Consider the following 12883-nt stretch of genomic DNA (forward strand, 5'->3'; position numbering starts at 1 on the left):
GAAAAGGTCCAGCTAGGTTTCAGATATTTGTGTGAGTGTGTGTGTGTGTGTGTGTGTGTGTGTGTGTGTGTGTGTGTATGTGTGTGTGTACAAATAGAGGCTGAAGGTATTTCCCACATTTGGGGGGTGGGTGGGTGACAGGATCTGTGGACCTGGAGCTCACTGATTTAGCTAGACTAGCCAGCTAACAAACTCTAAGAATCGTTTTGGCTTTTACCTTTCCTAGCACTGAGGGATATGCCATCACCCTCCACACACACTGTTTTATGTTGAGAGGGCTGGGTTTGATCTCAGATCCTCATGCTTGCCCAGTGAGCACTTTCACAGCTAAGCCATTTTCCCAGCCTGACCCAACAGGCAGCACTTCACCTTTGTCTTCACTCCGAATTTGGCCTTGACACTTGCAAACACTTTGGAAACCTCACCCCTCCCACTTCCAGGGTACCCTCCGTGTTACCAATGTGGCTGACTGTTGCCTTCTCCTTGGCACACCGGTGAGCCTGCGTTTTTTTTCTTTCCTGTCTCCATTCTTGCTTCAGGCAGTCCCTTCATTCACAGGGGTTTAAGTGCTCTCTAACACAGCACTAGACTAGTACCAGGCAGGAAGTAGTATTGATAAAGAGGTGAACAAATATAGTTGGGCCTTGTAGTGCCTGTCCATATCCTTGCACCAGACAGGCTGAGGGAGGAGGACAGTGAGCTTGCCTAGAACTTAATTGCCTTTACAGTCAGCTTGGGTACCATAATGGTTCAAAATCAAAACAAGGGCCTGGGAAGGTGAGCTTAGTCTGTCAAATGCTTGTCTTATGGTCATGAAGATGTTAGGTCAATCCTCAGAACCTACATGAAAGAGCCAGGTATGGTGACATTGCCCTTGTAACCCTAGCACTTGGGAGGGAGACAGATGGAGCCCTGGGGCTTGTTGGACAACTTAACACACTCTGTTTGATGAGTTCCAGGGCAGGGAGAAATCCTGTCTCTTGCCCCCCCCGGCCCCCCCCACAAGTTATTCACTTGAGGAATGACACTTGAGGTTGTCCTCTGGCCTCCATATTTATATGACGACACGGGGAAAATGCACATGTGCACATGCACACAAAGCAAAAAGAAAAAGAAATGCCAACTTGTGAATGAGTAAAAATGAAGCCCGAATGGGGAAGCTTAAAAACTTGTAATGGGGGCTGAAGAGATGGCTCAGTGGTTACGAGCCTTTACTGCTCTTGGAAAGGACTAAAGTTCGGTTCCCAGCACTCAAGTAGGGAACTCTCACCCAGCTTTAACTCTAGCTCCAGGAGGATCTGACACTCTCTTCTGGCCTTCACAAGTATGAGACTCAGGTCCACATATCCATATACAAGTACAGAATTTAAAATATTTTAAAAGAAAGAACTCACACCCCCACAGGCTGCTCTCCTGTGTGCCTTCTGCTCCGCTTTGACACCCTGACAGCCAGAAGTTCTTACTGTCTTCATAGCTTTCCAGAGAGTTAAGATAAACATTATCTCACTCCTATTCTCAACCTTCAGTGGCGTGGAGTTGCACCTCCCTTTACCATTACATTTTCTTAGTATCAGTACCAGGTCATTGTGTTTGAAGTCATATGAACTACGGGCCTCCCAAGCTTGCCTTCCTAACATCTGCCTGTTCTGCCGGCCTTTCACATTTCCAAGCACAGAGCCCACTAGGCTTTGTTCCTCGCTGAGCTTCCACCAAATGTATGAAGTGTTCCTTCTTCAAGTCGGCTTTGAAGGTTGTGTGTCAGAGAAACTCTAGAAAGAAGCACATTTGTAGGACACAAGAGCTACTGAGGAGATGGTACAAAGGTCATATGGTAGTAGCAGGAAACCAGGAGATGGAGGCATAAGCACATGGCCAGGCAGGGTGGGGGCTGTAAGAAGACAGCCATCTCCTTTTATATTAATTTGCAAGGCTGCAGAACTGAAGCGTGGCTGAGACTGGGTGGCTTGGAAAGTAGAATTTTCTTTTCCTACCATTCTGGAACTCCAAGACAAAAAAGGGTCAAGAGTATTTTCTCCTAAGGTCTCTTAGCTTTCAAGGCCCTCTTGTGATCCTCCTGCCTCCACCTCTCTTCAGCAAATCCTATAGGTGGTGTGAGCCACCACATTCGGCTCAAGGCCCCTTTGTGATGAACCCTTTTAATTTGTTCCTGTCTGTGTCTCTTCTTATGCGGAGGCCCATCACACCAAGTCAGGGACCTAATTCATCCTAATAGACTCTGTAAATGCCCACAACACGGAAAGCGATAGGCACAGCAAGCATATGGGGTTTTCCTGTGAAGGGCACAAAATTTCATCCATAATGTATTGATGAACATATTGAGGAACAAAAGAATTCAGCAGAAGCCACAAAGAGGAATGAATACCTGGGGATGTCATGGAGAATTTTGTGATATAATAAAAACTATTTTGAGGAAAAAGAAGAAAGGGAAATAGCCCATTCAATAAAGTCTGTGTTTGGATCCTTGGAAGCCATGTGAGAAGCCAGCTGTGGCAGCATATACCCAGAATCCTAGCACTGGAGAGGTAGAGGCAGGCCAATGCCTGAAGCTCATTGGCTAGTCATCCTAGATGAATGAGCAAGCTCCAGATTCAAGGAAACCATGTCTTAAAAAGTAAGGTGGAGAGAAAGTGAGGAAGACACTTAGTGCTAAACTCTGGCTTCCATAGGTATACACACTTGTGGGGGGGGGGGCTGGGGAGGTTGCTCAGTGGTTAGAACACTTACCACTCTTGTTCAAGACCTGAATTTGAACCCCAGGATCCACATGGTGGGTCGCAACCCCCTGTAACTCCAGTTCCAAGGGATTCGATACCTTCTTCTTACCTCTGCAGGCTTCTGCATGTATGAGGTACACAGAAATTCACATAGATATACAAGTAAATAAAAGCTATTCTTTTTTTTAAAGAAAAGTGTAACCCATCATTTATACATCCATGGGAGTCAACATTCAGTATGTCATCAACTTGATGGAGCTCTTGGCAAACATGATACAAAACTTATCTTGGAAAGGTCCACTTCTACTGGCTTCTTGTTTTGAAGCAGTGATCGTGGAGGGAGGAATAGGGAGCCAGTCACTAGCATCTGCTCTCCAAAAGAAATCCTAGCTATGTGGATCTGGAGTTCCCAATCTCTGTTACCTTTGTGGATCTCTCTACGAGCCAGGAAGAGCTGAGCGGCAAGGCAAGAGGTCTCTTCCAATCGCCTGTGTCCGCACAGCTAAGAGCACGCAGGAGACCAGAGGTGCTCTGAGGAGGCCACTGGTCTGATGAGCAAAGTGAGACATCTCCCCCAGACATTGTCTAGGTTGGTGCTGGTGTGTTCTAGCAGCAACGGGAGCTCCTACACCCGGCTTGACATGGGTGACAGATCAATTGCCTCTAGGCCTGGCACTGCTTCTTTACAAGAAGGATCCATCTATCCTTTCTACCAAAATGGTGGACACACTCCCCTGGAGGAACCAATTCATCATCTCGCCCACATAAGTTTAGCTCTCCAACTCTAATCCCAGAAAGACAGTTGGATCAATATTTAACCAAGTAGTTAAAGAATTGGGAAAGATCTGTAATTGAAAGGTTGGGGGGATCTAAAAGCATTTCCCAGCTAGTTTTCTTCTTAGGAAACCAGAGTAAATATTTGTACACAGTCCGTGACTGAGAACGACTGAGAACATCCTTGTCGGGAACGGACTCAGGCTTCAGGGGTCTCGAGTCAGGCAGGCTCTGAACCTTGTTCCTTTGCTAATCAGTTTACTGCACCTAAACGGTCTGAGCAAATGTCTTGGGTGGTATCTTCCATTAGCTTCCTCTCTCAGCTAGATACCTAACATTCTTTTTGCAGTAACAAATGTGCCTTATGGTCTTGGTTTAGCTCTCTCTGCAAGAGAAACTCTATTATCTGCACTCAATGTTACATGCCATGCCAACCCTAAACCTTATTTTCCAAATTGAAAGTTCAGCCCTCTTACTTTTTTATGCAATCTGGCTATATGTGAAAATATCTCTTTATTCTTTAACCTATTAACTCACCTCATTCTTATTTTAAATTGTGTTTATGTGTATGTGTGTGTGTGTGTGTGTGTGGTGCACATGCATCATGGTGAGTTTGTGGTCAAATGGACAACTTTGGGGAGTTGAGTCTATCCTTCCACCATGGGGGTCCAGGGATTGAACTCAGGTCCTCAGGCTTGGAGGCAAGCCTCTCTACCTGCTGAACCATCTCACCAGCCCACTACTAATCTTTACACCTTGCTGAATTAATGACTAGTTCTTTAATTATCCCACAAAGCCAACCATAGAGAATGTTTTTTCCTAAACACTTAGTGGAAAGTTTCATACACGAACCTTCTTTAAAGCAAATCCTCCTTCAGACTTGTCTCTGCTTTTCCAAGTATTCTCAGTGGTAGCCACATTACCTCTGGTCAGCTTCCTTCCCTGACCTCTCTGGCTTCCAATTCTTGGCTCTTCCCTTCTCGGATTCTTATGTTCTCCTTTACAGACACTTGCAGCATGTTCCTTTTACTGATTCTTAGCTGTTCAATGATCTGAGAACCTCAAAAGGTTCGGCCTTCCTTAGGAGGCAAGAGTAAGCAGAGGAGGAAGGATTGATGGTTCACACTATTGGCCATATCGATTTCCTGTCTGTGCTCTCACAAAACGGACTGAAGAAGCACTCAGCTTCCCTAACCTCCCATCGCTCCTTTCTTCACTCACCCTCCTCTTCACGAATTCCTTCCCTGACTCCTTCCTCTCTCCTTGGGTATTTCCTTCTGCCCTAGGCTCTTGATTGATGATGGCTCTGTAGCAAGTTATCAAGCATTTCCTCCCTGTCAAAACCTGGAAGTTAGAAAGTTGGGGTCTACTCCACCTCTTAGTTGAGTGATACTCCTGGAACCTCGAATCCAGGTCGAATTTTCTCCCTACAGAATAAAGGGTGAGGGACAGAGCACAGGCCCACTCTGAGACACACTCCCCTGTAGTGGCATATTTATCATTTCTCCCACATAAGTTTAGCTCTCCAACTCTAATCTGGGGGATGGGGGATCAAAAGCATTTCCTCGCTAGTTTTCTTTTTTAGAAAATCAGAGTAAATATTTGTACACAGCTGCACAGTCCATAACTGAGAACATCCTTGTTGGAAATGGACTCAGGCTTCAGGGGTCTCGAGCCAGGCAGGCTCTGAACCCTGCTCTTTTGTTATCAGCTGGTGACAAGGAGCAGGCTGCTCTCTTATCACTGCTTTTAATATCAGCTGTCATATGGAGATGATGGAGAACCTGAGCAGTCTCAAAGACACTCAGATGTGTAGGCAAGTTATTCCCTACCTCTGATCCCTTGACACTTGGAACAGGAGGCTATGCTAGCTAGCGTTGTGGGGAGTTTGGAAACACCCATGTCCTTGAATCCCTACTAATAGCTATACCCATGTCCCTTTGGTGACAAAGCCTTGTATGCTGCCACCTGTCCATATGGTGGCTACCTTGCTCAGAGGACATTTGTTCCCCCCACCCTGTACTGTTTTCTCTCCATAGAGTAGGGAGGATTCGCAAACACCCAGACCTCTGAGTCTGGAATTCCTCCTGAGCTAGGAATTGGGAAGGCATCTTGGTTGAAATACCACCAAAAGCAAGTAAGGCAGTATCAATGTATGCATGTAGATCTCTTCCCACAGAATGAAGGACAAATGTGCTCTCTAAGTGTAGAATATGCAGTGCCCCATCACTGTGCCCCAATCAAAGCTAGAAAAGAAAAGAAAAGAAAAGAAAGAAGAGAAAAGGAAAGGAAAGGAAAGGAAAGGAAAGGAAAGGAAAGGAAAGAAACAACCCATATGTAGGTGAGAATGTGGAGGGACTGGAGGAATCCTTGTCCCCTCCTGGTGGGAACTGAAACTGGGGCAGTTTCTGTGGAAACCATTAACCAGTCCCTTAGGAAGTTAAACACAGAACAACAGGAGGCCCAGCAGTTCTATTCCTAGGCATATACTGAAGGTATATAGCAAACAAGGGCTCAAATAGACACTGGAACATAGCTGTGAATGGCAGCATTGCTCACACGAGCAGAAGGAAAAAACAACCCATCAATGGATCACATACGGGGTACACAATAGACCCAGAGCATTAACAAGGTACTGAACTATTGATTCCTATCAATACCCCATGGATAAGCCTTGAAGACACTATACGCTGTAGGTAGACCTTGAAACATCAGCACCATGATTTCTAGACAGAAGCCAGACAAGGAAGGCCAAGCAGCATGCAATTCGATTTCTGTGAACTGTCAGCAATGGGGGATCCATGGAGCCAGGAAGCAGAACGAGGTTGACAGAGGAATGATGGCCTAATGGGTGCAACCTTTCCTTCTGAGGTGATGAGACTCTAACAGATAGAAGTGATAGATGGAGACACTGAATGGTCTTGATGACGGATGCCGGGAGCTGAGTGGTCTAAATGCTGCAGAATCCTACACCTTAAACTATTCATTATAGCCAACTTTGCATTATGTAATATGATGTTCATGTTATGTGTTTTATCACAATAACAGATTTTCTGGGTCCCACCCCCATATTTCTGCCTTAATGTGTCAGGAGTCAGACCTGAGAACTCGCAGCTCTTGCTCACTCTTTTTAGAACAAGGCGCTGGAGCTTGAGTTTGGTGTGGCACCTAGCAGCTCGGCAGAGTCTCAGAGGGAGCAACAAGCCTGACTCCTGAGCTCATGGGAGGGGTTTGTGGTTCAGGGTGAGAAAGGGAGCCAGAGGAATGGACTCTGTTCCCAGAGTCAATTTCAGCCCATTTTGGATGAATGAAAAGCTATGTGAGAGACCTCATGGTGCTTCCCTGAGATTAGGTCTGGGTAGCTCAGCTAGGGGTCATACCGGGGTGTGAATGAGCCACAGTGTCCTTGGAGCCTTTCTCATGTAATCTCTGGGAAGGGCTGCTGTGTTCTGCCCCCTGCTGTGTTTCCAGGAAATTTATTTGAAAATCTTTCCCTTAATTCATATATAAACACATCTTAGCTTCAAGCTTAAAAAGGGGTGGGGGTGATTCTGGGGCTGGGGAGATAGCTCAGTAGTTAAGAGCATGAGCAACTTCCAACCTATTTGTAGGAAGGGGCAAATTCACATTACCAGTTTATTTACTTGACGAACAGGGGACCCAAGACAGGAGACAAGGTCCTGAGTGGGTCACAGAGGCAGGGGAGGTGGGGCTGGGGAACTGCCTCAGTTGCAAGCATGAATACCTGAGTTTGGATCCACATAAAAACCAAGGTGATTAGTGGGCAATGGTCTCAGTGCTGGGGTATTACTGGAACTTAATGGCTAGCCTGTTGGCCATCTTGTCTCTAAAAACAATGGGAGGAGTGTCAGAGGAAGCCTCCAGACACACGTAAACACATGTGCGAATGTACCTTCCTGCACATGTGCACAAACACACATACATATACTCTACATATCACACATACTGAGAGAAAGAGAGTGTAACAGTAACAGAGGTGAGGAGATGGAAAGAGGGAGAGGGGAAGGGAGAAAGAGAGGGAGAGAACAGAGATTGAGAGGATTGTTGCGGGGACCATGCTCATAGTGTGTACATAAAAATGTTTGCTCTCATGACCTAGGAAAGGTGGGAAGAGTCAGTGGTCCTGTATGTAGCTGGTTAAAGAAAAAGTCATACTGTTGACAGGATGTGTTAGTCAATCAAAGCTATCATCATGAAATACCACAGGTCAAGTGCCTTAAATAAGAGATATGTAGTTATGGCTCTGGAGGTGGGAAGTCCCACATCAAAGTATAAATGCACAGTGTGGCTGGTGAGAGCCCTCTTCTTAGCTTGAAGTTGGTTGTTTATTATCTCTACACATCACCAATGGGGGAGGGGGGAACACCTGACATTAGGATGTTAGGTTCCCCTCCTTGTGATCTCATCTAATCTGAATGACTTCCTTAGAAGCCCCATCTCTAAATACAGTCTAAATACAGTGGGGGTTTACTACTTCAATGTAAAATTTGGGGAAACACATTTAGATCATAATAAGGGATGTCTTGTTTAACCAGCCAATAACAGTGTCCCAGTAGTGCATGATGGGCAAGTTCTATAAATCTGGTGTGCAACGTTAATCATATTACCAACACTCTACTTCTTAAAAGTAGCTAAAAGAGCATTTAGCATTTGCCTGTCGATTTGACACAGCCTAGAGTTATCTGAGAGAGCCATTGCCTAGATCAGATTGGTCTGTGAATATGTCTACACAGACATGTGTAGACATGTGTGTGTGGGGGGGGTATTGATTATTAATTGATGTGGGAGGGCCTAGTTTATTCTGGGCAGCAGCATTCCCTAGGCAGATGGTCTTGGGTTGTACAAGAAAAGTAGCAAAGGATGGGCTAGGAAGCAGCATCTGTTTCTGTTTCAGGTTCCTGGTTGAATTTCTTCACTGGCTTCATGCGGTCATGGATTATCACCTGGAAGTATAAACCAAATGACCCATTTCTTCCCCTAAGCTGTTTTTGCTCAGAGTGTTTTATTGCATCCACAGAAACAAAACTAAGACAGTGTTTTCACTACAATAAAATCTAAATTAAAATTTACAAATTAAAAAGTCTAACAGGTCAGGTGAGAGAGGGGCATGCGACTTCAGACTGGAAACATGCTGTGACTTATTTTACTCTTGGCCAATCCCCCTAAGAGCCTCAGTTAGTCTGTTTTCTGCCACCATGACAAAATGGCTGACAATTTATCAGGAAGAATTTTTTTTTTTTGAACTCACTGTTTCAGTCCATAGTCCCTGGCTCTGTTGATTCCAGACCAGTGATGAGGCAGAACATCCTGGCAGTAGAAGTCTGGGAGAAAGAGGCTGTTCACTTCATGGTGGCCAGGAAGAAGAGAAGAGTATCAAAAGGAAGGGTCAAAGGCAAGATGCAGCGCCAAAACTATACTCTGAGTGACTGGCTTATTCCATTCCATCCCTAAATTCCACAGTTCCACTGTCTTCTGAAATCCACTCCAGCTTTGAATCCAATGGATGAAATTATTAATTAGGTCAGAGTCATCACGAGCAAATCATCTCTGGAATGATGTGTTCATGCGTGAACACTCACATACAGGAGCTTGTTCATACGAACAAATCCAGGCACTCCTCAATCCAATCCCGGTCAATCATCTCTGACCCCAAGAGAGGTCTTCATTACTAACATGGAATATCCGTGCAGGGTTGGATCTATGATGCTGAGCACACAACCCTGCCTTGTGTGTGTGTGTGTGTGTGTGTGTGTGTGACCTACTAACCACTTTGCAGGGCTTACCATAATATAATAGGCACATATGGCTAGCTTTTGTTACTATTACTAAAATGCCCACAAGCTATTGAAACTTTCCTCTCTCTAAGTCTTAAGAGTTGTGATATCATGGATGTACACTAGACAGCTAATATCCTCACTCAGGTAACTTTAGACGTACACACATCCCCACGATGCTGGCATTCCAACCAACCCACTTAGAAGATTCCTTACATGCCTTTCTAATCCCCTTCTCTTGCTCCACGTCATCTCCTGAATTAGCCCGCATAGACAGCCATAACAATACTACAGACTGGGCGGCTGAGGCAGCAGTCATGTATTTCCCTCGGTTCTAGAGGCTAAAGTCGGAAGTCAAGATGCTGAAAGGATTAGGTTCTGGTGAGGGCTGCCTTCCAGGTTGTAGGCACTGTCCTCTCAATGTGTTTTTATATTGTGGACACAGACAGACAGATGGAGAGACAGATGAAGGGACAGAGATAGAAACAGAGATAGCGACAGACAGAGAATATGAATGAATAAACTATTAGTGTCTCACTTTAAAGGGCCACTAACCCCTCCATGAGGGCTCTATCCTTCTGACTTAATCATGTCTCAAAGTCTCTGTCTCCAAATAAAATCCTACTAGGGTCTAGTGGTCCAGTTGAAGGTTTTACTTTTATTTTTAATTATGAATGTGCCTGTTGCAATGTGTATGTACATGAACATGTGAGTATCATGCCCACAGGGGTGAGAGGAAGGCATCAGATTCCCTGGGACTGTAGTTATAGGCAGTCATGAACAATGGCCTAACCTAGGTGCTGGGAACTGAACTCAGATTCTCTTCAACAAGCACTGTGTGTTCTTAAACGAGCCATCTCTCCAGGCTTGAGGTTCAATATCTAAATTTTAGGAAATGCAACCAAGTCTGTAGCTCTTCCATCTCACATGTGACCAATGATATGTTTCTCTCCCTATCGATCAGTTTATAGCTTTTAGAATTTGCATGAATACAGTGATAACAAAGAACACATACCCACACCCAATTTTGCTTGGCTCCCTCCCTCACTATCATTACTCTGAGACCTCCCTGTGGCTACACATACTAAGTTCATCTCTTTTAGTGGCTGAGTTGTAGTTTACTGTGTAACTGCGTCAGTTCAGGCATTCACCAAGTGGATCTCCTTGGGCCAGGAGGATCCTCCATAATGCTAAAGGTCGTGTTCTGACTCCTGTTTTCCATGTGGTCATGCTTCCTTAGTACTATGAGACTTGGATGTCTGCATTCCCCCATGGTGCCGTTTTCCCACCTGGAATGTACCTGGATCAGCTTCCTAGAACAAACCAAGTGACTTAAAAGCAGAAGTGTATTCTTTCATGGTTCTGGAGGGCTACAAGTCAAAATGAAAGGCTTAGTAGAGCTGCATCTCCTGAAGTCTCCAGAGGAGAATTTAACCTCACTGCTTCCATTCTCAAACCCCAAACATGTGCCTCTGTTCTCACATAGCCTTCCCTTCTGTGCCTCTGGTATCCCATCCTTTGCTTTCTTATAAAAACATCCCTGTGTGGACTTAGGACCCATTCCATTTTATTTATTTATTATTTATTTGCTGTTATTATTTATTTGTGTGTACATGTGTGTGAGGTGTATGTGCATGCTCATGTGAGTGTGTGTATCTGTGTGCAGGTGCATGAGAAGGCTAGAGTTTGATGTCAGGGCTACTCTTGGATCATTCTCTACCTTATTTTTGTGGAGACAGGGTCATCAGCTCCACAAGGCTAGCTAGCCAATGCATTTTAGGAATCTGCTTGTCTTTGCTTCTCTGGTGCTGGGATTATAGACATGCACCATCATACCTGGATTTTACTTGTGTGCTGGGGCGGGGGGGGGGGATTCTGAATTCAGGTTCCCATGCTTGCATGGTAAGCTATATACCAACTAAGCCATCTCTCCAACTTCTTGAAGCTCAGTTTTAGTCTGACAACTTTGCCTAGTAATCATAGCATCTTAATCACATCTTCAGGGCCCTTTATTCCAAAGAGATAACTCACACTTTCATATTTCTGCTGAGACCCACTTATAAAACTCCCTCCTTGCCTTGCAACCCAGCCCACCTTAAGGCTCCATGTATTAAGCTAAATGTGATATAGGCAGGACAATGAATATTTGTTCCATCACAGACTAAGATATTTCTCATGTTCTTTTCAGAAATGCCCCATAGTCCACCATAGTATATGTTGCTCCTTGTTGCAACTAGTATTGATTCTAACTTGTGGATATTGCCATGGTGGTTTGAAGGGTGGACCCCATTCAACCTCCCAAAATGATACATTAGATTGAACTTCAGAATGAATGTTGCTAAAGCTAAAGGCCATGAGCTAGTGGGCAGATGCTGTCATTTCCACACCAATCACATTTCATTTAGAAATAAATACATCCATGCCATAGGACCCTGGAAAGTCCTGTGATATTGTAACCAACCAAGAACATGTGTTCACCTGGATTCAGCAGGACCTTGGATACGTTTTGCTCACCTGGGCACTGTGGCATAGTTCCTGGTATACAGTTAGATACTTTAAATATTTATTGGATGAATGAATGAAAATATCAAACCCTATCTTTTTTCGCCCATTCTTCCCACAGGCTCGGTTCCACTTCAAATGTTTTCAGCTTACATCTCTACGAAGGCAGCTATAACCATGTTCTCAGCAGTCCTCAGACAGGAGCTTGACAAATGGGGAATCAAAGTTGTTACCATCCAACCTGGGGGCTTCAGAACAAGTAGGTATCTGAACCTGGGAGCTCTGTAGCAGTCACTCTGAGAGGAACCCTGACATTCGCCTTGATCAGTCGTGATGCCACTGAACCCTCCAGGGTTGTCGGACATGAACATACCCAGGCATTGGGAATGAAGAATCATTTGATTCAGTATAAGCGAAGTTCGAAGCTGACCATGTTGAGTGTTTTAAATAGTTTATGTTTAATTTATTTTTATGTGTGAGTGTCAACACTCTGTGTGGGCATACACATGTGTTCAGGTGTATAGGGGTGACCAGCAGAGGATGTTAAATCCCCTGGAGCTGAAGTTATAGGCAGTTGTAAACCACCCTATATCAGTGCTAGGAAGTGAACTCTGGCTCTCTGCAATAGCAACAAGAACTCTTAACTGCAGAGCAACCCATCTCTCTAGCCCCAAGTTGGATGTTTAAATGGGATTAGGGGGAACGGGGGAGACAAACACAAAAGTCCTAAGGATTGATCAGTGTGGAGGGGGAGACTTTAGGACTCCACCCCTCGACAGAAGCTGGGAGTCAGGTCTGGTCCTTCTGGAAGATTTGCCAAAGGAACAAGCGTCTAAGTCCTTGAATTGCAGGGGCTACATAAGTATACATACATACAACTGAACAACCTTTTGAATGAATTCTCCATGTGTTGGCTTTTCGAGACAGGGTTTCTCTGTATAGCCTTGGCTGTCCTGGAACTCACTCGTAGACCAGGCTGGCCTCGAACTCAGAAACCTGCCTGCCTCTGCCTCCCAAGTGCTGGGATTAAAGGTGTGCGCTGCCACTTGTCTGGCGTGTTGGCTTTCTTTGAAGGTT

The 12883-nt window shown here is 44.9% G+C and overlaps 1 protein-coding gene across 1 annotated transcript in view; it reads left to right on the plus strand.

The window, feature by feature from the left end:
• Hsd17b2 (hydroxysteroid 17-beta dehydrogenase 2) overlaps positions 1-12883 on the plus strand; it is a 61918-nt gene that overhangs the window by 44910 nt on the left and 4125 nt on the right. The window contains exon 4 of the mRNA XM_031341533.1: positions 11928-12065. Within this exon, the coding sequence (XP_031197393.1) occupies positions 11928-12065 (138 nt within the window). The remainder of the gene's footprint in view (positions 1-11927; positions 12066-12883) is intronic.

Source organism: Mastomys coucha, unplaced genomic scaffold (genome assembly GCF_008632895.1).
Source record: "Mastomys coucha isolate ucsf_1 unplaced genomic scaffold, UCSF_Mcou_1 pScaffold22, whole genome shotgun sequence".
Taxonomy (NCBI): Eukaryota; Metazoa; Chordata; class Mammalia; order Rodentia; family Muridae; genus Mastomys; species Mastomys coucha.